This window comes from Gadus chalcogrammus, chromosome 23, assembly GCF_026213295.1.
Source record: "Gadus chalcogrammus isolate NIFS_2021 chromosome 23, NIFS_Gcha_1.0, whole genome shotgun sequence".
Classification (NCBI taxonomy): Eukaryota; Metazoa; Chordata; class Actinopteri; order Gadiformes; family Gadidae; genus Gadus; species Gadus chalcogrammus.
The window spans coordinates 17348536-17374616 of record NC_079434.1 but is presented as its reverse complement, the minus strand read 5'-3'; the positions used below and the strand labels follow the sequence as shown (position 1 = coordinate 17374616).

At 49.7% G+C, this 26081-nt stretch overlaps 1 protein-coding gene across 1 annotated transcript in view; it reads right to left on the bottom strand.

The window, feature by feature from the left end:
- Positions 1–1500: 1500 nt before the first annotated feature.
- Positions 1501–26081, bottom strand: part of LOC130377007 (supervillin-like) — a 51515-nt gene continuing 26934 nt past the window's right edge. Inside the window, 24 exon segments of the mRNA XM_056583950.1 lie at positions 1501–3635; positions 4798–4953; positions 5672–5793; positions 6257–6400; positions 6995–7150; positions 7711–7844; positions 10093–10300; positions 11019–11124; positions 11410–11564; positions 12657–12936; positions 13341–13494; positions 14199–14374; positions 14883–15028; positions 15405–15552; positions 16657–16793; positions 18120–18272; positions 19152–19324; positions 19527–19707; positions 20322–20408; positions 21189–21272; positions 22637–22787; positions 23313–23360; positions 24113–24193; positions 25024–25077. Of these exon segments, the coding sequence (XP_056439925.1) occupies positions 3549–3635; positions 4798–4953; positions 5672–5793; positions 6257–6400; positions 6995–7150; positions 7711–7844; positions 10093–10300; positions 11019–11124; positions 11410–11564; positions 12657–12936; positions 13341–13494; positions 14199–14374; positions 14883–15028; positions 15405–15552; positions 16657–16793; positions 18120–18272; positions 19152–19324; positions 19527–19707; positions 20322–20408; positions 21189–21272; positions 22637–22787; positions 23313–23360; positions 24113–24193; positions 25024–25077 (3321 nt within the window). The 3' untranslated portion in view covers positions 1501–3548.

The window sequence follows — 26081 nt, the reverse complement described above, 5'->3', positions numbered from 1 at the left end:
GGCGGTGAACCAGAGGCTCGCCAGACGTTTGGCGTCGACCTCCACGGGACGGGACGGGGCGGGGGGAAACATCACAGCCATTCACCCTGAGGCACGGCCGAGCCTTCGTCCAATAGCTGGGAGGCACGGCTGAATAAGCCAATCTCCGTGATGCATGGCCGAGCATGCAGCCTATCAGGAGTCAGGGCGAGCCATCAAGCCACTCACTCTCCTTCTTATTAGGGGTCCAAGCCAACAGGTTGGATCCCTATTGTTTTTGTAGCAATTTATCTTATTATTATTATACTTCCTACCGTGAAAGTGGGACCACAGCCCAAACCGTAAATGGTGCAGACACGCCAATTGCATGACTACATCCATGTCCATCAGGACTACGCAGACGACAAAATCCAGACCTGCCGGTCACTAGGTGGCGCTATACCAAGGAAAATTTCGCCAGAAGGGGGCGCCATAAACGAGGAAATTGTATATCTCCTAAATACACGTTTGGGGATATAACTCCCACACCGAACCTCTCACAGTCAAAACCTTTATATCCACAGGTTCACGGTAGCGTTTTGAATACATGCTTCGCGTTGTGCCGGCGAAATGCACATCGCTTGGACCCCTGGATAACTGCTTGCAGTTCTAGTTTAGTTTGTAACTGTGATAAGTGACAGCAGTTCCATCACACATTCAGGATCACCAGTCTTTCTTAAATGAGCTCGCTGTTCACGCACTGACAAGCAACCAAAAACAATGAAGGTATTAATTGTATAGTCAGCCATGAACCAAAATATATGATGATTGAACGATTAACAGATTATCAAAATCAGATCTGATTAATTTTCTGTTGATCGGTAGATAGTTGTCTTCTAAGCTCTTCACGTTGATACACAACATTTATAGAAGTGATTCAATCAAACGTTGAATCTGTTTGCGTCTCTGGTGACGATACTGAACTCACTCAGCAGGCCCGGGGGTGTCGCGGTTGGATCATCAGCTTTGGATCATCATATTTACCATCCATGTGTTACAGACAAATCAATTATTATTCATGTAGGATCCGCAAGCCCTGTAGGGGCCCCTATAGGAGCTCGGGCCCATGGGGAGCTGGCAGTGTACAAAGAGCCATGAAGAGCCTTATGCACACCTCTTCTGTGTGTGTGTCTGCACGGGCCGCACTGTCTGTTGACAGACAGACAGACAGACAGACAGACAGACAGACAGACAGACAGACAGACAGACAGACAGACAGACAGACACAAACAGTCACAGTCAGACAGACAGACAGACAGACAGAGAGGCAGAGAGAGAGAGACAGAGATGTAGAGAGAGAGAGAGAGAGAGAGAGAGAGAGAGAGAGAGAGAGACAGACAGACAGAAAGACAGATGCTGAGCGAGCGAGAGAGAGGAGAGAGTGGGAGGACTCACATGTTCCACATCAGACCACTCACAGGTGAGAGGACGGATCAGAAAAGCTTTCTTCTTGAGAAACTTAACACGTGGGCTTCAACACACACACGCACACCCCTACACCAGAAGCTCTCAGATCGGGTGGGTGACAGGAGGAGGAGGAAGAAAATCATCTCATGCCACCCTCCTCATGTAGGGCAACATATTTCTGAGTTTGTGTGTTAAAACAAGGGAGGCGGTGTGTCACGTTGTAGAAAGTGTGATCTGAATAAAACCACCCAAGGAAAACTAAAACACCAGTGTTTATTCTGCTTTGGTGATTATATAAAGATGAAGAAACCAAAATAATCACCTTAATCGCTTTGCGTTTGTCAAATCGTTGAGAACTTCTGAAGCGTTCAGCGTTTATCTTCAGGACCGTCGGGAGACATAAGAACATGATCAGTAGATTCCAACAGGTTGGTGTCACGCGCCCTACCTTTTGCTCATTTCTCCTGCTCTATTCTCCTCTGGCTCTCAGGTGTTCCTGATTCGGGGGTGGAGCTAGGACTACTACCGCTACTTACCTGCGGGTGTTCCCGCGGGTTTCTCTCTCACTATTGGCATCTTCACGCTGTCCTGAGCTGTTCGGATCCCGTGAATGGAGGACCGATAGAATAGGTATTTTCGTGTTTTCTGTTGTCTAGAGTCTGGGAATTGTAGGGTAGGAGGAGGAAGTCCTGGCTTCAACGGCCCAATGCGCGGCTGGCCCAGGCTTCCCCCACCCCTTTTGTTTTTTTGGTTAATCAGTCCTCCCGTTGTTGGGAGTTTGGGAACGACTTTCGTTTGAATAAAGCAACATCATTATTTAAACTTTAATTCTACTTTTGTCATGTTACTGGCCGCCGAACCGCGAGCCATGATATAAAGGGTGGCCGTAACAGTCGGACAGAAGCGCTTGTGACTTGCTATACCTCTTATAATACTTTTGTGCGTTACATATATAGTCAACTCAATCGACTTCTGAAAGGCCCCGTTGTGTTGTATTATAGCGCCCTCTATGGGAGGATCTGAGTAATTACTCTGCCGACACCACAGCATAGCACAACCCCAACGAGACACGGTCGTAACGCTTGCTTTGAAATTGAAGATCTGTTGCACACAAAAGACAATTTTTTTTTTCAGAATTAGCGTTTATTTCTCTATTAGTTTCTCTTACTATTCATTATGTCACAAAATGAGTCTTCAAAAATGCAGACTAGGCTCTTTATATATAAACTGTACAGGAAAGCAAGGCACTGTACACTGTATCTCAGGATTTAAAAATCCAACACATCTCCCGTAGCTCCGAGCCACTAGCTCCGAGCCTCATTGGTTGTTATTGTAAAGGGGGCGTGGCTAACTGTACACACGGTCGCAGTAAATGGACACACATTAACATCACATGACACCTGACATCGGGCTTTTTCTCTCGATTCTCACCAAATAATCAAAAAGACTCAAAAAGTCCTATATACCTTCTATAGAAATATAAATTACATTTAATGCACAAAGTCACGAGGATAGCGGAGGGTTAGTCGCGGTGAGCCAAGCTCACACACACACACACACACACACACACACACACACACACACACACACACACACACACACACACACACACACACACACACACACACACACACACACACACACACACACACACACACACACACACACACACACACACCTGGGCCAGCCTATGCATATATACATCCTACAAGGTGGGAGGATTTAATGAAAACTAGACTTCACGACATAATTAAAATAAGGCAGCATTAGCCGAGCATCAAACTCATTCTAACCATAAACACAAACAATTTGACGCAAACGCAAACGGGGCCAAGGAAGGGAGGGGGGTACGGGCGCCAGTGGGGGGGGGGGGGACACTGCAGGAAACGGATCCAGGGTCGCTCCTGAGTCCTCGCCCATCAAGGACAAAAAGATCTTAGGGAAAGTCCAGAGTCCAGAGTTTCAAACCTTTCTTGTTGACGTGTGTTTTGTTGTGTGTGTCTGTGTGCAGGTTTGTGTGCGTCTGTGTATCCGTGTGTGTTTCTCCATGTGTGTGTGTGCGTGTGTCACTCAATGTCCCGACAGAGTGTGTGCCACTCAGCTGTTCACCACCGTCAAACTTTCTAGAAGAGTCCTCTAGCTTTCTTCACGTTCACCTGCTTCCAGCCGGGCAGAAGGTCATACTCCTCTCTGCTCATCTCCAGGCCATTCTAGAGGAGAAACGGCGGCAGATAGGAACACATCAAACATAATGCAGAGAAGGGCCAAGGCCAGAGCGTGGAGGATGATCACAGAGCAGCATATTATGTGTGTAGCAGGACACACTCTGGTCCCTCCTGATGCCACCTCAACATCAGACCAGTGAGACCACTCTCATGCAGATGATCATCGCTTCATTCCCCTCGCAGTCCGAGAAGAATCATCCCAAGAAAAGCTTGAGAGTGCGACTGTGTCGCAGCAAAGAGTTTCCACACACTGACGACCAAGCAGGTAAATAAAAACACGGACAAAATCATATTAGATCTTTTCTTCGCGGCTTTAAGAGGAGCAACCATGATCGGGTTTTAGAGGAACACGGTTCACGTCAGGGACAGGACCAGTTATGGTGTTAGAAGCTTGGAGGCAGTGACCTGCAGTATGCAGGTCACCTCCCATGCTCAGCTCTTAGGACACACAGAAGACTCACCTTCCCACATCCTCTGCACCCTGTGGGGCGAAGTCAGGGATACAGGGAAGAGAGACACGGAGACAAAGACGTAAGGAAAGGAAAGATGTAACGAGACATGATGCTTTTGCTTTTGGTGTCAACACACCTTTAGGGCGCACTCACACTAGGCCATCTGTACCATGCCCAAGTCCGTTTCACACCTGCACCGTGCTCAAGTCTAGATCGTTTGGCTAGTGTGAGTGCGCCGACCGTACTCATGTCCACTACCATTCCGTACTTGAGTACTTGAGCACGGTACAGATGGCCTAGTGGGAGAGCGCCCTTAGAGTCATGTGACTGATCCACCTTTATCGAGTCTGGCTCTCACAAGCCAAGATGATTAGAGGTTGGATTAAAGGGGTGACATCACGCCACCTGGTGGGAGTATGATTAGCCATTACAAGCTGTAATGACATCTGCCCTTTCCTGTGTTTAAGTGATATCTTAGGTGGGCGTGTCCGCCTAAGGTGGTGGACTGATCTATCCAGCGTACATCTAGGGTAGACCCTCCCCCTGGTAATGTCAGTAAAACACAGAAAAGGGCAGATTCTCTAACGACTTGTAACGGCTAATCCCATCCACACCTGGTGGGAGGACATCACCCCTTTAATTAATTCATTAATTGAACGAATCTCGTCATGGCGGCACGGAGCCGCGGGACCGACCTCGAAGTCCTCGTCGGACAGGTACACCTCCAGCCGCAGGGGGTCCACGCCCTCGGGGAGGGGCCGGGCCAGCAGGTCCGCCAGGGGGTAGGCCGTCTTACAGAGCCGGGCCAGGACGTCCTCCACCAGGATGATCTGGTTACACACCTCCGCGTCCTGGAGGCGCACGCACGCACACACGCACAAACACACACACACGCACGCACACTATTAGCATGCACAGTGTAAATGTAACCCGTACAATAATACAGTAGAAATGTATTTTGGGTTTTTGACCTTCCCTGGTCTGTCAGCCAGGAGGGACTTAGTGGAGGAGCTCTCTGCTGACTCTTTAGGATGCCTATTCCCCCCTCCCCCTCTCCTTAGGAGGTCTGCTCCCTCCTCCCCCTCTCCTTAGGGGAGTGTCTCTCCCTCCTCCCCCTCCACAGGACTGCCTCCCCCTTCTCCCTCTCCCTCCAGGAGAGTCTCCCCCCTCCTAGCCCTCTCTGTGATCTCGGCCACATCCTCGCGGTGTCTCCTCCTCCCTCCCAGTCTCTCCCCCTCCTCCTCCCCAGTGTCTCTCCCTCCTCCTCCCCAGTCTCTCCCCCTCCTCCTCCCCAGTGTCTCCCCCTCCTCCTCCCCAGTGTCTCCCCCCTCCTCACCCTCTCTGTGATCTCGGCCACATCCTCGCGGTGTCTCCTCCTCCCTCCCAGTGTCTCTCCCTCCTCCTCCCCAGTGACTCCCCCTCCTCCTCCCCAGTGTCTCTCCCTCCTCCTCCCCAGTGTCTCCCCCTCCTCCTCCCCAGTGTCCCCCCCCTCCTCACCCTCTCGGTGATCTCGGCCACGTCCTCGCGGTCTCTCCCCCTCCTCCCCCCCAGTGTCTCCCCCCTCCTCACCCTCTCGGTGATCTCGGCCACGTCCTCGCGGTGCTCCCAGCAGGGGAACATGTTGGTGAAGGTGAGCGGCTCCAGGCCCGCGTGGATCAGGTACGACTTGGGGGGCTTCTTAGCGTTCTTCTCTGCAGCCGACGGGGGGGGGGGGACACAGACACACACTCGCACGTTAGGGAGTCCACTGCATCGCCTCGTAACCCCTCTGGTCTGATGGACCCCCCCAGCCTGGTCCAGCTCAGGGTCAATCACCCTCACCAAACCAAGATGTTTTTAACTGATATTCCATTAGAACTTAGCAGCGCTATGAATAGATGAAATGCTTCTTCGTTTAAAAAGGGAAGAAGCTGAGTCGTACTTCTGTTCTTAAATGATTGATCAGCAACAATCAATACGTATAATAACAACTTCACCAAATACTAATATTCACATCAGGGTTTTTGTGTAATGGGTATAACCCGGCTACGTTACGATCTAACAGCCAACGAGCAGTGGGAGCATTCAGACGGTGACATCAACAGCCCAGCCATTGGCTGGACCACCGTGACCCCCTCCGTACCCCCCCCACCCTAACCAAGGCGTGGCCCCCACCTCGGCAGTAGCGCAGAACCGTCTCCATGGCCGCCTTGCGGTCCGTGTCCCAGCGGATGCGGGCCGAGCCGGTGACCAGGCTGTCCTGGGCCCACCAGCCCTGCCACAGGTACACCTCGTGGTGGTTGTCCACCAGGAACAGAGCTGGGGGGGGGGGGGGGGGGGGAAGAGAGAGGGATAGTCAGCACTGTTGTTAATCTATATAAATCCATCCATCCACACCCGCGCACACACACACACACACACACACACACACACAGGGAGTTTTAACGAGGAGAGAGCGTCATCCTTGTGGTTTCTGAATTCATTTGAAGGGTTTACGGCCACACAGTAAAATGCATTAAAATGATTAATAATTTATGATAAACAATAAATACCATAAAAAGTGTGTGTGTCGCCGGAGTGAGGGTGTGTGAGTGCATGGGAGTGAATGTGTGTGCATGCGCACGTCAATGCATGCTAATGCACGTGAGTGCAAGTGTGTGCACGTGCATGTGAGTGTAGAGGAGTGCATGTGAGTGCATGCGTGTGCATCGAAGTGAGTTCATGTGCATGTGAGCAAGGGCGAGTGCATGTGTGTGCACGTGCGTATGAATGCATGCATGTGCGAGCGTCCGTGCACATGTGTGAGTGCGTGTGCGTGCGTGCGTGCGTGCGTGCGTGCGTGCGTGCGTGCGTGCGTGCGTGCGTGCGTGCGTGCGTGCGTGCGTGCGTGCGTGCGTGCGTGTGCGTGCGTACCGGGCTGGGCGGCGGTGTACAGGTCCTCCTGGAGGAAGGGCTGGGGGTTGACCTGCTCCGGGACCCGCGCCGGGTACAGCAGCTCCACCGCCCGGAACTCCCCCGAGCTGCTGCCCAGCTGGTAGAGGCGCGGCGTGAAGCTGAACCGTCCCGGGTCTGGGGGGGAGGGGGGGGGGCACGGCGACATCATCACACGGGGACACCGTGACACCATCACACCGAGACAGGCTGACCTCATCACACTGAGACACCACGGACCGCTTCAATTAACTCATGCATGCATTCTATTTAATTTGTATAGCCCTTAATCCCAGTTCCAGTCTCAAAGGGGTGAACAGACCGTATCTTCATGACACCCCCCGGCCAGAACATAGCCCCCCAGAGGGAAAGAGATAACTCTTAATTAAGAAGGAAGAAATCTTGAGAGGGAACGCAGAGTGGGGGATCCCTCCTCCCAGGGATGATCAGGGGTGTCATAACTGACATATATACATTCAAAACATTTTTAAATCAGTAATGGCAGGTTAACCATAAGGAGAGTCCAGGCATTCACTTGTAGTCTCTGCAGCTGTAGCCACCACTCAGACCAAAAACTTGAAATACTAACAAATACTACAACCTCAGAGGTTGCGCGGGGGTCTAGACCACTGTGTCCATCCCGGGTGGGCACTGGATCACGTTGGCCCTGACCTTTGACCTGTTCTAGGAGCACTGACCTTGCAGCATGCAGTCGTAGGCCTTCCGGTCCCGCCTCCCCAGGGCCTCCCAGAAGCCGGCGGGCTCCGCCCCCTCGTCACACTCCACGATGGTCACCTGACTGCTGCTGTGAAGCCCCGCCTCCAGAGGACAGCTGCAGTGGGTAACCAAGACAAGACACCACCTCTGAGTCGCACAGACAATACCTCAAAAACAATCAAAATCAATAAAAATCATGCGAGTGACGCACTCGTTTGATTGGTATAGTAATGTGTGTATTTGTTTTGCGGCTGGCATAGCTGGACTCAGGAGACTAGCATTGAACGAGCTGCAGTAGCACTAGCCTTCACGCAGGAGCATTGAGCTACTGAAGCTAGCTAAATGCTAGCCTCATGGCTACACACTACGGTGTTCGCTCTGCTAGCTCCCTGTACCCAGAATTGTTTCCACATCCTAAAGGTAACTCGTACCTGAATACACCAACACACTCCCTACAGACCCCAGCTGACCCTCTACTGTCTCTTTGTGTACTTTGTTTATTTCAATTTGACTCGACTGCAGTTTTACATACGCTACCTTGAATACATTTGCAATATAAAAGTTTACCCAGCCTGACCTGGACTACACCCAACCACCACCACCTGGTGCCTCCCCCCCCCCGCCCATTTAAACTGCGGTCAAGCCAGCCGACTCATCAAGATCGGCGGTCAAGCCAGCCGACTCAGTTTTTTGCCGTACCTGTATATACTAGCCATTACGGTAATAGCGTCTCAGAACTAGTTTCAAATAAAAGCATTCGTCGGGTACATACAAAAAGACAGTCAATACAAGCAAATACTATCAAAGGAAGTGTACGGCCGTTGTGGTATTTACTTTCAAAATAAAAGCCCACCAAACATACCAATATGAGACATATTACATATGATTTTGGATATGATTTAAAAGAAAATGCCATTTCACTGCAGGAAGATAGTTCAAGACCCCACAGGGTCACCCAAGAAGTTTCAGGACATTCTGATGCGTAGTTTCAAAATGAAAGCCCACCAAATATGAGACATATTACATATGATTTTGGATTCGATTTAAAAGAAAATGCTGTTATTCCAGGCTCATTTCACTTCAGGGTTATAGTTCACGACCCCATGGGTTCAGGCAAGAAGTTTCAGAACATTCTGATGTGGAGTTTCAAAATAAAAGCCCACCAAACATTCCAATATGAGACATATTACATATGATTTTGGATTCAATTTAAAAGAAAATGCCCTGTCATTCCAGGCTCATTTCACTTCAGGGTTATAGTTCACGACCCCATGGGTTCAGGCAAGAAGTTTCAGAACATTCTGATGTGGAGTTTCAAATAAAAGCCCACCAAACATTCCAATATGAGACATATTACATATGATTTTGGATTCAATTTAAAAGAAAATGCCCTGTTATTTCAGGTTCATTTCACTTCAGGGTTATAGTTCACGACCCCATAGGGTCAGGAAACTTTGGTGGGCTTTTATTTTGAAACTCCACATCAGAATGTTCTGAAACCTCTTGGGTGACCCTATGGGGTCGTGAACTATAACCATGAAGTGAAATGAGCCTGAAATAACAGGCCATTTTCTTTTAAATTGAATCCTAAATCATATGTAATATGTCTCATATTGGAATTTTTGGTGGGCTTTTATTTTGAAACTCCACATCAGAATGTTCTGGAACTTCTTGGGTGACCCTATGGGGTTGTGAACTATAACCCTGAAGTGAAAGAGCCTGAAATAACAGGGCATTTTCTTTTAAATTGAATCCAAAATCATTTGTAATATGTCTCAGATTGGAATGTTTGGTGGGCTTTTATTTTGAAAGTAAATACCACAACGGCCGTACACTTCCTTTGATAGTATTTGCTTTTATTGACTGTCTTTTTGTATGTACCCGACGAATGCTTTTACTTTAAACTAGTTCTGAGACGCTATTACCGTAATGGCTAGTATATACAAGTACGGCAAAAAACTGGGTCGGCTGGCTTAACCGCCGATCTCGATGAGTCGGCTGGCATGACCGCAGTCCCTTTAACGCTGCTGTGATTAAGATCCATTAATTCACTGCTACTGTGATTGGAAGCCTTACAAATAAAGTTCACTGTTACGCTGATTATGAGCCTTTTATCAAAATTCACAAACAGTCAACAAAGTTGACTGTTACTGTGATTAAGATCCTCATAAACAAAGTTAGCCAACTGTCATTAAAGGAGTTATAAATACAGTTCACCTTAATTGAGTTTAAGACCATTATAAATAAAGTTCTGCATTACTGTGAAGCTTATGAATAAAGTTCAACATTACTGTGACGAAGAGGTGTGCAAATAAAACTGTTACTGTGACGAAGAGGTGTGTAAATAAAGCTTTCAGACTCACTGCTCCTTGATGCTGCGGGCGGCAGTGAGGGCCACGTCCCGCGTGTGCGCCTGGGCCTTGCAGCCGTGCCACAGATAGATGAGGGCCTGGCCCACGCCCACCATCACCATGGAGACCCGCGAGCGCAGGCTGCTGCAGTGACACACCACCTCCAGCAGGTGGCCCTCCTGCGCCACCTCCCCGCGCACGCAGTACAGACGCCAGTCATCTGGAACAGAACAGTTAGACAATTAAACGACGGTCCTCCGACATTTTATATAGTATCTCTTTTCTATATTTCTATCTTATATTGCACTGTTTCTGCGGAAAGTCTGTCACTTTTTCATTTCACTATAAACTTGTATCCATGTGACAAATAAATCTCTAGAATCTTGAATCTAAATCTGGAAATAGCTCAATAAAAATCATTCCCAGAATCAGTTCTTTCCATGGACCATTAAATCACATGATCTACATAGAAGGGCAAATAAAGACTTTCCTCAAGTGGATTTTCCATGCATTCCCTCAACCAGATTTGACATGCTAAACCATTCACTAAATCACCATAAATTGTGTCAGAACCATGTCTGTGGCCCAGAGTTTGAGACGGAGCAGCTTTAACCCGTGGTAGACGTTGGGTCCACAACACAGATAGAGTTCAGACGATCTAACTCACACAATGATCTCCATCCCATACTGAGAGTGCGGGTTTAATCCAGTAAGATATCAGTGTGACCCACACACCCTCACCTAACATAGACCTGTCCTGTGGGTTCAGATAACATAGTCTGTTCATAACAGGACGCCATTAATCAGATCTAAAGTGCTTTTTTTCCGGCCGATGAGAGACCAGCCATGAGTCATCGCAACCAGGAAGTGAAGCTGAGGCTGTCGCCCAATAGGGGGGCCAGGTCAGAGCATTCAGGCTCCGTGGTGTGTGTCCTTACTCTGAGACATGTCCTCCTCCTCCTCTCTCCTCCCTGAGTGGACCACCATCCCTCCTCTGAAGCACTGGAGGAAGCAGGGGGGCTCCTTACCCTGCAGGACCTGGACCTGGGGGGGGGGGGGGGGGAGGAGGAGGAAGAGGAGGGTCAGCACCAAACACGGTGAAGGGTTTACACAGGGTTCTAAATGAAACCAGGATATAAATGATTCACAGGTTTTTACATTTTTTTAATTAATTATCAAAATGATTTTATTTTTAACGCTTGATTTTTGCATTTTTATGCTTCATACATTGAAACAGTCTTTTACATGAAACACCGGGTTTTAAATAAAACGCACGCACACACACACGCAAACGCGCACGCACACACACACACACACACAAACACACACCTGGGCGCCCCTCTCCTCGTCCAGCTCCACGGTCATGAGGGCGGAGGTCCCCTTCTCGCTGACGGTGGCGTTGCGGCCCTGCCAGAAGAAGTAGCAGCACTTCTCCTTCCCCGCGCCCGCCGTCCGCGCCTGCTCTGGGTTCTGCCTCTTCCCCACTAGAACCATCACACACACACAACAGTAGAACCATCATACACACACACACAACAGTAGAACCATCATACACACACAACAGTAGAACCATCACACAAACACAACAGTAGAACCATCATACACACACACACAGCAGTAGAACCATCATACACACACACAACAGTAGAACCATCATGCACACACAACAGTAGAACCATCATACACACACAACAGTAGAACCATCATACACACACAACAGTAGAACCATCATACACACACTCACACACAGCAGTAGAACCATCATACACACACACAACAGTAGAACCACCATACACACACAACAGTAGAACCATCATACACACACACAACAGTAGAACCATCACACACACACACAACAGTAGAACCATCATACAAACACAACAGTAGAACCACACAACAGTAGAACCATCATACACACAACAGTAGAACCACCATACACACACAACAGTAGAACCATCATCCACACACACACACACACACACACACAACAGTAGAACCATCATACACACACACAACAGTAGAACCATCATACACACACACAACAGTAGAACCATCATACACAGTACATTGCAGAACCCTGCACCTGCTCCGGGTTCTGCCTCTTCCCCACTAGAACCAGCAGAACCCGGTAGAACCATCAGACACAGTACATTACACACTCTGCTGAGGTTTAATTCAGAGCCAGAAGATCTTTGTTTGAATCTGAACTAGATTAAGAATGACCTAAACAGGATAATGTACACAATAAGACATCGGAGGAACAATGTTGTTATTTTACGATTACAAATGTAAAGGATAGTTATGAATATCATAGTGATTCAATGCATACATATGCTACCACCATTGGACTAGTGGTAAATACAGGACAACAAATCTGTAAGGGTTGTGTGATTACTAATGCTGATCGTACTCAAAGTGTGCCATCAGAATCACTATCGGCAGTACTAAGTCAAGTACTTGACTTAGACTTATCAGCCAATGTGCGTCTTAGCCAATCAGAAGCAGCCATTTCCTAGCTGGTCTAGTGGGAGGCCGTATGATTGGTTGTGAGTGGGCGCGGGGGCGGGGCTACTGACCGGCGGTGCTGACCATGTACTTCCACTTGACCACGTAGGCGTCGCCCTCGTGGAACTGGCCAATGCTCTGCTGGGGGAGGCGGCTGTAGTCGAACTCCAGGATGTGCCACACCTCCGTCGCCATGGTGCTGACCTGCTGGCTCCGCCTCTCCTCGCCCTCCACCAGGCCGTAGCCCCGCCCCACGTCCGTGCCGTCCAGCACCGTGCGAACCGGCCCCCCGGGGCCCGCCAGCATCAGGGAGGGGTCGTACGCCCGGGGGGGGTCAGACACGGGGGGCTCCTGGGGGGGGGAGGTAGGGAGGGAGAGAGAGAGCACAGAGGAGAGAGTGAGTGAGTGAGTGAGTGAGTGAGTGAGTGAGTGAGTGAGTGAGTGAGTGAGTGAGTGAGTGAGCGAAGGAGGGAGTGAGCGAAGGAGGGAGTGAGTGAGTGAAGGAGTGAAGGAGAGAAGGAGTGGGTAAATGTGACTAAGTGAGGGAATTTGTGCAAGTAAGTGAGTGAATGAGTGAGTGAGTCAGAGAGATCAAGCACAAACTATCCTCAAGGTGGTCGGTTATCTGATCCTTTATCCCCTGAGGTAATCGACATAACGTTATCAACATCATGTCCTCTTAAACCCTCCTCCCCCCCAAGCTTGGAGCTCGCTATCAGGCCGACACAGGAGGATCCAGGAGAGAGGGGCCTTACGTTGTGGTCGGCGGCGTTGACGGAGCCGTTCCTGGTGGGGCTGGAGATCTTCCTCTTCTCGCTCCAGTCCAGGAACTTCTCCTTGAACAGCGTGGTCTCGTTGTGCTGCGTGAGCCGGCCGAACACCGCCCAGTCGGGACGGCCCTGGCCCTTCCTGGAGGGGGCGGGACCGAGGGGAGGAGGGGAGGAGGGTCAGACTGACTTCACTCGACAGTAACAGAGGAAGAGTCATCTGAAGGAGACACAAAGCTAAACTAAGAGGAGCTTAAGGCCCTGCTGGGAGGTGTGAACGTACGAATACGAGGTGAGTTATGGATACAGATAAAGAGATGTGTTGAGTGAGGACCTTTAGAGCCCTTAAGTCTCAACACACACTGTTCTGGAGCAGCTGGACGGTGGGAGAGCTGCAACACAACTCTGTAGACCCAGCCGCCACCCAGCCCCATTACCCATTGCTAGCTTAGTGACACCCGAGGGTGTGTGTGTGAGAAAGAATAATTGATAAAGACTGAGAAAAAATTAGCGTGAGAAAGAGTGAGTGAGTGAGTGAGAGAGAAAGAGTGAGAGAGAAAGGGTGAGTGAGTCACTGAGTGAGAAAGAGTGAGTGAGAAATTGTGAGTCACTGAATGAGTGAGAAAGAGTGAGTCACTGAGTGAGTGAGAAAGAGTGAGTTAGTGAGTGAGAGAAAGAGTGAGCGATAGAGTGTGTGTTGTGTGTCAGTGATTCAGTGAGGACATGACACCAATGGAAGCAGACATGACCATTGGCGCTCTCCTACTTGGGTATAAGGGGGTTACACTCCCTGAGTGAGTGAGTGAGTGAGTGAGTGAGTGAGTGAGTGAGTGCGTGTTCCCCTACTTGGGTATGAGGGGGTTGCACTCCCCCGGGTCCAGGGGGTTGATGTCACAGCAGGTGTAGTCGAAGGTGCCGTTCCACAGGTGCTTGGCCAGTTGGAAGGCCACCTTCCTCTGGGCCAGGGTCACCTCCTTGCCGTGCCAGATGTACATCTCACTGCCGAAGTCGAACACCAGCACCTGGGCCAATCACAGAGGAGGAGACAGGGGAGGTCTTAGTCATGAGACAGAGGTTAACTATGATGGAGACGGAGGAACGCTCTGAGAGAAAGGTAAATGGTAAATGGACTGCCTTTATATTGCGCTTTTATCCAAAACGCTTTACAATATTGCCTGACATTCATCCATTCATGCACACATTGACACACCGACGGCAGAGTCAACCATGCAAGGCGACAGCCAGCTCATCGGGAGCAGTTAGGGCTGAGATGCCTTGCTGAGGGACACCTCGACACTAGGAGAAGCCAGGTAATCGACCTAGAAACCTTGCGGTTACCGGACAACCCGCTCTACCTCCTGAGCTCCCTCAAGCGCCCCAGGTTTCTCAAACCTGGGGCGCTGGAGGGAGGGTGAGTCATTGGTCGGTGCGCTTGAGGGAGGTTGAGCCATTGGTCAGTGCGCTTGAGGGAGGGTGAGCCATTGGTCAATGCGCTTGAGGGAGGGTGAGTCATTGGTCAGTGGGAGTCACCTCCTTGGGGTCCAGCAGGGCACAGCGGGGAACCTTGGCCCAGAAGTCATCGTCCGGCACCAGCTTGTCGTCCACCAGGCGGTAGATGCAGTTGGTCTCCACGATGGCTCCCTCGTACAGCTCGTCCTCGTCTGGGGTCCCGGCGGCTGGAGGGGGAGGAAGAGAGAGGGTCAGGGTGGAGAGGTTCAGGGTGGAGAGAAGGAGGATGGAAGGTCTTAACCTCAAACTGCACCGACTGAAACTTGGTTGGAGAAATTCCCCTTTCAACAATTGCAAGCAAGCCCTGTCATTGTGCTATTGCATGCTGGTCATAGATACTGTAACGACGCTGACCTCAAACTGCACTAACTGACTCTAGCCCTAGACTCTTCATACATATAATTTAATTCTGGTACTTTTGGTGCCATCTAGTGGTCAGAAAATAATGGATGCCACTTTCACAAATGCTGGCTTAATGTCTTGGGGAAAATGTGAGGAGTATCAAGAAGGGCAAGAAAAATGCCCTCAAGTCATGACGCTTACACTGGTAGTCCGCCTGGCCTCCAAGAATCTTCCAGAACTCCTTGGAGGCGGCGGAGCTCGTGGTCCCGCCCTCCTCGATGATCTGGACGTAGTTGGCCCGGCAACCCAAGTCCCGCTTGGTCTGCACAAAGTTGGCCAGCTCTTTGGCCTGCGAACGAAGAAGGAAGAGAATCAAGGAAGAAGCCTGCAAAGGAAGAATTCCTTTCTTCTTAGGAACTATTCTGTTAACAGGGCAGCCGATTCCTGGACTGTTGCATCCGGCTGCTCTGATATCCCCTTGGAAACACTCATCACCAGCTACGTCATGATGTGTAGCTACATAATGTGGGTCACGACTGAGAGCTTATATTTGGGTCGCTGGTTTCCTCTTTGGTTTGCATCATCCCTGAACAGTAGCAACCTTCACAGAAGCGCTTCCTGCAGCTGGCCTGAATTTTGCCCCCTCCAAACCACCACGACACCCACTCCACCACTGCTAACCGCTTCCTACACTGCATCTATGCTACTTCCTCTGAGGGCTTTGTTTACTTCCTGAACCGAACAATAACAGTCTTCCTTCGAAAATGGGACGCTTGCAAGCTTGCAACAGCTGAAAGGCTGTCAAAACACGCAGAACTTTCTAAGAGTAAACCGCAATATAACCAGGTTAACTGGGAACACACAGGAAGTAAATTCAATCCATTTTATATCCTCAAGTTTGTTCAAGCCTCTGACAACCAGCCCAAAATAATAAAACTGCAATTATGTTAATTATTGTGCATAAAATAAACTTGAGTTGGCCTACTTATTAACGTTCATAATCATTAGATATGGTTTAAATCAAGGTTGGTTTGCTGATTGGCGCTATGATCCGGATTGCAATATGCAACGCAATAACACAGATTCATATTTCTTGTTTAATTGCCTATAAGAAGTATAAACGGCGCTAAAGAAAAAAAGCATAATCGGCCCTAAAACAATAAAACATGGATTAGCTTAACTAGTTAGATGAACGCTAACTAGTTAGAGGAACTCTAAATAGTTGTACTAGGTACTCTACTAGTTAGAGTTTCTCTAACAAGTTAAAGTCTATCTAACTATTTAGAGTTTCTCTAACTAGTTAAAGTTTCTCTAACAGTTAAAGTTTCTCTTACAGTTAAAGTTTCTTTATCTAGCTAAAGTTTCTCTAACTAGCTAAAGATTCTCTAACTAATACAACATGTACTAGGCTTTAACTACAGAAGCTCCGCCCCTCCCAGAGCGAGGGGCGGACCTTGTTCCTCTCGATGACGTTGGCGAACTCCCCCGTCCAGACGAAGCAGTGGTGGGGCGTGACCAGCAGGAAGCAGTCCCCGCTGTTCAGGGACGACGCCCGGGGCTCCACCAGCCGGGTCTGGATGTGCCGTCGACCTGTCACAACACAGGGGGGACGTCAACACACACCGCGGCACGGGGGGCTCGGAGGGGACGTTAAGAAGGTTAACGAAGGGACAGTCTATCACCATGTGTGCGTGTGTGTGTCTGTTAACGTATGTTACGTTACGCACATACGCACGTAGTATATCGTTAAAGTATTACTGTTAATCGAATTAATACATGTGCTCGTTAGAGATCCTCTAACTCCTTTAACTAGTTAGTACCTCTAACTAGTACTTCTAACTAGTTAGTTATTCTAACTAACTAACTAAACTAAAATATTACTGTTGATCGAATTATTACATGTGCTCGTTAGAGATCCTCTAACTCCTTTAACTAGTTAGTACCTCTAACTAGTAAGTTCCTCTAACTAGTACGTGTACCAGGCTTGACCGACAGAACTAGTGCACCCTGTTTGTGACTGAAGAGAGACAGTGGTCATCGCCCCTGGTAGATTATAAATACACAAGTCTACGTGAGAGCTGGGCTTTGTTTGTGCCAAGAGTTAGCCGGCACCTAGCCTAGTCGTTAACCAAGAACAGCACACCACACTCCTCGAAACACACAAACAAGGGGTCTCGACCCCTCGAGGAGCCCACGTGTTGAGACAGGAGCACAACGTGGTCCTGGGGAGGCGGGTCACGGATAGGGGAGGTGTGTGACGGGACTGTAGGGGGGGGGCAGAGGGCGACGGGACTGACTAAGGGTGGCAGACGTGTGGAGAAGGCCCCGAAATAGATGAGACCCCCCCCCCCCCCCCCCAGCCTCTTGTCTCTCCTAATATAGAGATCCTCTGGACGGACTCCCATGATGCAGCATCCTCCACCTCGACCCCCTTGTTCAAGTCCTAAATTATCCCCCCCCCCCCCCCCCTCGCGTGTGTGTGGCCTTGTGACATGAGTCACTGTGACAGCTCAAGATCATCCACACACACACACACACACACACACACACACACACACACACACACACACACACACACACACACACACACACACACACACACACACACACACACACACACACACACACACACACACACACAGGAGATGAGAGCTAATTTATTAGATTAGCATTCAGCTGACAGACTGCTACATTGTGCTTGATGATACACACACACACACACACAAACCTTTATACACACACACCAACATGTATACACAGACACACACACAACCCCACATGTACACACATCCCCCCCCCCCCCCCCCACACACACACACACACACACACACGCTGATGTGTACACCCACACCCAAGTCAACAGTGCAGTGTTTATGAGGTGTTTATCGAGGGGTGGAGGGGTCGTGTTCCACTGACCTTTGACCTGCAGTAGCATGAGCTTCTTGTAAGGGGCAGCGCTGTTGGACATCTGCTCGGAGATGTTGACGCTGCGCAGGCTGACGCTGCTGAAGTTCTCCTTACTGGCCAGGCCGGCCAGGGCCACCTCCGAGAACCCCGAGTTCTGACTCACTAAAGAACCACAACACATCAACACACACACACACACACATGGGTTAGAGCAGGCTGGAGGCATTACATCACACCAACAACACAAGCCCACACACACACACACACGCCCGCACACACAGGGTGATGACTGGGGAAGCGAGTCCTGACTATGGATGGGTCTACAAACACTGGGGCCGCAGACTGTTCTCCGCTTCGCAGCGGTTAAACAACAAGACACAAATCTCAAACAAACTGATCAAATCTGGTTGAACTAGCGCACAACCTCAACGTCATTGTCCTCAGCCACTCCCTCTGTTCGCTGATCGGACCGGCAAAATTTGGCCCGAGAAAACACGCAAATGTACCGCAAACCCGGAAGTAGTAGTGAAGGGAAATGAAAATTGAGCGGAAGTACGTAGGCGGGCGGAACCAGGCTACTGAACCTCCACACAGGGCAGAGACGTCTTAAGGCCTATTTTGGGGGGGCTAAGCCCCCCCAAGATGTTCAAAAGCCCCCCCTACAGAATATGAGTTGAAATAAATACTAATACATTTAGAAGTTGTCTTTAATTTGGATTAAAATTGTTTCCGAGAGCCCTTTGATGGATACATTTTCTAACCTATTTTCCTTGAACTTACCCCAATATGTAGACTTAAATCATACCAACTCTTACATTTGTTTAGCTTATTTATATTTTTAAAAATGATTATTAAAGAAAAGAGAGTGAGCCAGAGAACAGGCCCTGATAGATGCTCTGCTGTAATCTCTAATGTAATAAATTATGAATTAAAGAACCACTTTAAAGATGAGATGAAAACATTTCAGAATCTGCTAGGGGCTAAGGCCCCCTAGCCTCTAAATCCTAGTGCCGTCCCTGACACAGGGTAAGAGCGTCTCACTCTTCTGGGCGTTCATCCTCTTGCTCTCCAGCAGCCCCACGTTGAGCCTCTGCTCCGTGTACTCCTGCAGCAGGTCCTGCCGCGCCGCCAGCTTCTTCAGGGGGTTCCTGGACGACGCCACGTTCCGCGTGGGCCGGACCGCCCGCCGGTGCTGCACCATGTCCGACGTCAGCCTGGGAGGGGGGGGGAGGGGGAACAGCAGGGGTTTGAAGGTCACGGGTCGGGAACCACAGGGGGGCCAAAGGTCACTCAAATTAGTGTGTAAATTATTAAAGAGTCAAACATTGAAAACAGACCAGAGATGTGAACACAGGTGATGAATAATGATCATCATAACGGCTTATTAACTGCCAAAACACTTGTCGCTTGGGTTACCGTGGCAAAAGGGGGTCAAAGATGGCGTCGAAGTCCTCGTAGATCTCGGCGCCGCCGCCGCTGGGAGCGGGGGGGTCCGCCACGCGGGGGTAGAACCTGGAGAAGGTCTCGTCCTCCAGGCTCATCACCTCCTTCACCTTCTGCTGGGTCACCGTGACGGTGGCCTCGCGCAGACCAAACCCTGTACACAAAACCCCCCAACAGTAAGACCACATAGACCAGACCCTGTACACAGAACCCCCCAACAGTAAGACCACATAGACCGGACCCTGTACACAGAACCCCCCAACAGTAAGACCACATAGACCGGACCCTGTACACAGAACCCCCCAACAGTAAGACCACATAGACCGGACCCTGTACACAGAACCCCCCCCAACAGTAAGACCACATAGACCGGACCCTGTACACAGAACCCCCCCCCCACCCCCAACACTAAGACCACATAGACCGGACCCTGTACACAGAACCCCCCCCCCCACCCCCAACACTAAGACCACATAGACCGGACCCTGTACACAGAACCCCCCCCCCACCCCCAACACTAAGACCACATAGACCGGACCCTGTACACAGAACCCCCCCCAACACTAAGACCACATAGACCAGATCCTGTACACAGAACCCCCCCAACACTAAGACCACATAGACCGGACCCTGTACACAGAACCCCCCCAACACTAAGACCACATAGACCGGACCCTGTCCACAGAACCCCCCCCCCCCCCCCGACACTAAGACCATGTAGACCTGACACTGCAGGACCCACAAAGCTTGTTGCAGTGCTGGACTGACCTTTGCTGTTGATCTTGCCAAGGAAAGACTCCAGTTTATCCAGCTTCCCGTCTGATTCAAAGTCCATGTCTGCCAGGGCCTTGATCTCTGTGGAGACACACAGCCCAGTTCACAATTCAGCTCAACAAGGGAAATGGGAAGAAAACTGGACTTTTGGCATTGATGACAAAAAGTTTGTTTATTTGTTCACTTTGAGAACGAATGTGAACAAACGCGTATCAGGCCAGAACGACCACAAGCATGGAACAAAAAGCTGTGGTGATCACGCTCAACATGATGTCATCGTGCTCTTCTGTACGAGAGGAATGAACTGAACATCATCTCTGTTTGATTCCATCAGGCATTGGGAGCAAGACAGAACGACCAGTTCAGCGGCAAGCTTATGATGACATCGTATTGAGTATGATCACGTCGTATTGATTACGATGACGTCGTGTTGACGATGATGATGACATCGTATTGAGGGTGACGATGACGATGGTGGTGACAAAAATATAACACCAAGAATCAATTAAACTACACCTTCAGGGGCGGAAATCTCTCCTCCGTCTTTCGAAGAAAAAAAGCAAAGACAACATATTTTACTTTGTCCGCATTAACTGTCAACAATTGTCGTTGCAATTTCCTTCAGAGGTATTGCGTTTAGGACAGATGAGGCTTCTAAATGCAAAAAGCACACAATACTTGTAGACAATCAACCTATTTTAATGTTTGCTTACACTAGACTCCTCTCTAGCAGAGTGACAGTGTCTGCCTGTCTGTGTGTGTGTGTGTGACAGAGAGAGAGAGACAGTAAGAGAGAGAGAGAGAGACAGAGACAGAGACAGAGACAGAGACAGAGACAGAGAGAGAGAGAGAGCAACCCACCCTCCTGGGGTTTGGAGATGGCCAGGGCGCTGCTCTTGGGTTTGGCCGGGGGGGAGGAGTGGAGGGTTGTGGGGGAGGCCAGCCCTGCAGAACACCACCGCAGGGGGGAGGGAGACCAGACCACGGATAAAACACATCATCATCAAGTTCAATATGCATCAACATCCCAACACGGCTGTGTCACTCAGAGCATCTGCGTACACATGCAGACATCGTTTGGCAGCCTAGTATGAAACTACAGACTCTCTATAATAGAGGGGGTCAATTCAGAACATCCCTGCAGTCAGGTGCTTAACGGGGTGCAACACCCTAGATGTTATGGGATGATTCATTCGGCTTTGGAGCATAATAACAAACGGCCCCGCTGTTTGTTATTATAAACAGCGGTATCTACGCAGACACTCAACTGATTGAGTAGGGTCACAATCACGGTTAAAAACAGTGTCACCTATTACCAGATATGATCTGGCCGAACGCAAGCGGCCAGCTTTCTGTTACCGCTGGAAAAAAAGATAACGCTGTACCAAACACGCCCAGTCACCCTCCCAGTAGCCCTCCCAGTAACCCTTACCCCCTCTGTTGGCCCTAACAGGATGTGCCCACATGTTCTGGGTCATGTTCTGCCTAGTGGGGGGGCCTCACGGCTGCTGGTTCGGCCCCCCACACTTCTGTTTGGCTCCAAAAAGTAAGCAAACCACATTTCCAAACCTGCAATATATACGTTTTCCAATTAGCACCCCCTAGTGGCTAGAGGTGAATTTTCCCACAGTATTGGAATATATATTTAAATATTTTTTAACATGGAGTAAATAGCTGCAGTAGAAAGATAGCATGGTGCAGCTTTAAGGTTTCATTACGATGCTACGATGCATTCTTGTGAGAATCACGTGACAGAAGAAGTGCAAGGTAGCCCCCTGTAGTTTTCTATGCAAAAATAAATTGATTTTACCGTTTCAGTAATAAGGACATTTTGTCCACATTAAATGTCAACAGTACAAACGCAATATCTACTTAACTGGATTGGGGGTGTCCTGTTTCACATTAACACAGTAGGCTTTGAAACCAGAGACACTGTGTGTGTATGTGTGCGTGTGATTGTGTGTGTGTGTGTGTGTGTGTGTGTGTTATGAGTTACTATGATTCAGTTATTTTAGGACCCTTCTTGACGTATTTGATGTTACTGAGAGTAGGATCATGGGAAGATAGAGGCAGTGTTCCTACAAAGCCCGTATCTTCAGACACGTGGGTGTATATGATTCATAGCGGGAAACTTTCACAGGGTGGGCACTGGGCAATTAACACAAAGGTGAGGGGGAGTGACCATGGGGAGAGTTTAGGATTGGCCAACAGCTGCAGCAGAGCGGTTACTTAGTTGAGCTTCAAGGTTTCGTGGCGATTTCCTGACGCATTCTGGTGGTAATCACTGGGGGGGGGGGGGGGGGGGTTACCTTTCTTGACCATGCGGGCGGCCACGGTGAACTGTGTGGAGTCGTTTGCGGCCCCTCGGCCGGTGGTCTTCCAGGCCTCCTCCCGTGCCTCCATCAGCCTCTTCCTCTCCTGGATGGAGAGCTTGGCCTCAGGGTCGCCCTCCTCCACCCTCTGGGGGGAGGGGGGAGAGAGGAGATGGAGGAGAGAGAGAGAGTGAGGGAGGAGAGAGGGAGGGAGAGAGGAAGGAGAGAAAGGGGGAGGGAGGGAGGGAGAGAGGAAGGAGAGAAAGGGGGAGGGAGGGAGGGAGAGAGGAAGGAGAGAAAGGGGGAGGGAGAGAGAGAGGGAGGGAGGAGAGAGAGATTGATTACTAAGAAAGGTACCGCATACCGAGCTGCTCAAACTGACCAGGTATCAGTGATTAAGAGAAGAACACCCAAGAAAAGAAGGGATGACCCGAACGTTGGACACACAAGGGGGGAGAGCCCCCCAAACTGGGACATGAACTGGACTGGGCCGTGAACTGGGCCAGGAACTGGGACGTGAACTGGGAAGTGAACTGGGCCGTGAACAGAGTTGTGAACTGGGATGTGAACAGATCTGTGAACTGGGACCAGAACCGGGTGGTGTACAGTTGTGGAACACTGTGGGGGGGGGAGGTGGGTAGTGGGGGGGGGGGGGGGGGGGGGTCGTGGTCACCTTCCTCCTCCAGGGATGTCTCTCGTCCACCAGCAGGGATCTAGAGGCCTTCACAACAACCGGTGAAAGGACAGGAGGGTCGGAGAGGCAGCAGAACCCAGGGAAGAAAGAGGAGCAGTGAGATGGAGGATGAGGAACGTCCCGGGGGGGAGGGGGGGCAGGAAGCTGCGGGTGCGCCATGCACCCCCCAGATCACAGCGGGGGTCTGCACGCTGCAGAAGCGAAGCTTGAGCTCAGCGCACAGACAGCGTGTTGTTCAACACAGAGCGCTTTGGCAGGCTGGGATCTGAATGTCTCTTACTACAGAACTTTAGAATAGGCTGGACTGTGCGTCAGGTGTGGGATCGACGGACCGGATGTGGTGGGAGTGTTGCGGGGGAGGATGGTTTGCTCACGGGTTAGGTAAGCGGCGGCACGTACGAGATGAGCAATGTTTAAAAGAAGCAGCCTATAAATAAATGACTTTACTCCTAGCTCTGTATCACATCACAAAGGGCTAGAAAGAACAGACAGAAATCTCAAGTCTTTTCCATTTTAAAACGCTTGTGTGTGATAATAGCAGAATGAGTACTGTCCAATCCTTGTCCTACTTCCTAACTTCCTATCCTACGCTTCCTACAGGCATGCGCATGGCATCTTCACCCTACAGTCTCTGATGGCACTGACCACATAGGGCCGAGGTGGTGGGTTATGAGATGCATCTCAGCCCATGGAGCAGGAGGCAGAGCATGCAGCAGACAGACAGTAGGCGGACAGACAGCGTGAAGCAGACAGCAGGGGGCCGTGAGGAGGGTTCCTACCTGGCTGCTGGGCTCGCTGGCGGGGTAGGTGTAGAGAGGGAGCTCAGAAGCAAGCGAGACCGTGGAGGAGAAGGTGGGATCCTACCGAGAGACGGGCGCAGGTGATGGGGAAGAAGAGGAGAGCATGCACATGACGCACACACACACATACACACACAAACACCATGAATCTCGAAAGGAGGACAGAATCCCAGTAGTAACTGTAATGACTCTGAAGCTCTTTCTCCAAACTAGGCTGATGGAAGGAAAATTAGAAGATGTCCATATTGTCCATGATTTTTTTAGTTAATATAATTTGTGTTTGAAATTGTAAATAATTATACTTGAAGAAAATACTTTTGTTTTGAGAATTGTCTTACACTCTCAAAGTTCTAAAATCAGACCTCCATCGTTTCATGACCTCAACTTTGAATCAATGAAAACATTTCACCACGCAGTCCCCGATGCAAACAACGTACCCCACTGCCTTTCAAACCATTTCCTGTTGCTTTAATGATGGCTCTCATTACAGCAGCTCTACTTTATAGATAAATCTTGATCCCAGCGCACCGGAATACCAACGCCGGCCCACAAACCGAACCAGGACATGCAACAAAACACCAGACCCCACCTTCAAAACACAACGCCTCTGGGGGTGAGGCCAGGGAGTGAACATCTTCAAACACACCGTTCAGTGATTGAGAGATGGGTGAGTGAGTGAGTGAGTGAGTGAGAGAACGTGCATGAGTGTTAGTTGTATTTAGTTAGACAGATCAGTCTGCAGCCAACCATGACGTGGCCCTGCTGAAACAGTTACTGTAAGTATTTTCCAGGGCTGAGTCTAAGCCTGGAGCAGGTGTTGGCGTGCATGTGGTTGTGCACGTGGGTGTGCATGTGGGTGTACACGGGGGGGCCGCGTGCATCGGCCTTACCCAGAGCTCTTCTGACACATCACACCCATCAATCACCATGGCTGCCTCGCCTTCCTACAGACGAGGGGGGGAGGGACGAGGGACAGGGGGGAAGGTGTTGAGTGGGGGGAGGGGGGGCAATGTCCCTCCCCCCCCAACAAACAAGGTCACAGCCAGAATCACAACGAGACGGAACCAGACGGGAATGTCCACGGCGCGGTCCCGTCGCAGCTCCTTAACGGATTAGCGGCTGTTAAAGTGGAACGAGGCCAGCATGTGATCAGCCGGGATAAAGACTGGAACATCTCAGACCTCAACCAACCCCGTGTCGGTCCAATCGGTGTTTAGGGGCCTCGACCAAGAGAACCACAGAGAGCCACTTCCCCTTGACCCCTAGCTGACCCCTATTTGACCCCTAGTTGACCCCCGCCGGTGCCCTTGAAAGTGACTAACCGATTTATCAAAACACGCTTTTTTCTACATATTTAAGTACATGAAGAGAAACAAACTAACAATGATTTTATTTTGTGAAATCTTACCAGGTAGTCTATTGTAAACCGTTTCAGTAACCGTTTATAAAAGCAATAAGCCACTTTCTGAAGGCTAACGATGCCCCTGGCTGCTCTACATCACAGTAAACCACTGTAGACCTCACCGCCGAGCGGGAATTAGCCTCCGTAAGAAAGTACAGCGATGAAAGAAGAGATCAGCCATGCAGAGGAGGAACGTTTATTATGAATAAGAAGACAGAGGTGAAAACAGAAAGCATGGAAACATAAAAAAAAATGACGTCAAACAAACAAGGTTAAAATTATATGACAGACAGATGATTCTTAATTACACAATTATTATAAAAAAAAAGTGAAATATGTACAGCAGGACATTTATTGCAAGGCAGTTGCTGATGAACTAAGCATTCATTAACAGTTATTAGTGAGCTAGTATACGCATGCATTACATGTATAATTACATCGTTAGAACAACATGCAACACCACGATAAACATGTTAATGTGACAGAACAGAACGGAGAAGGAAAGAGCCAGCCAACACGTATGCGCTCTGATTCAAGACCTCTAAC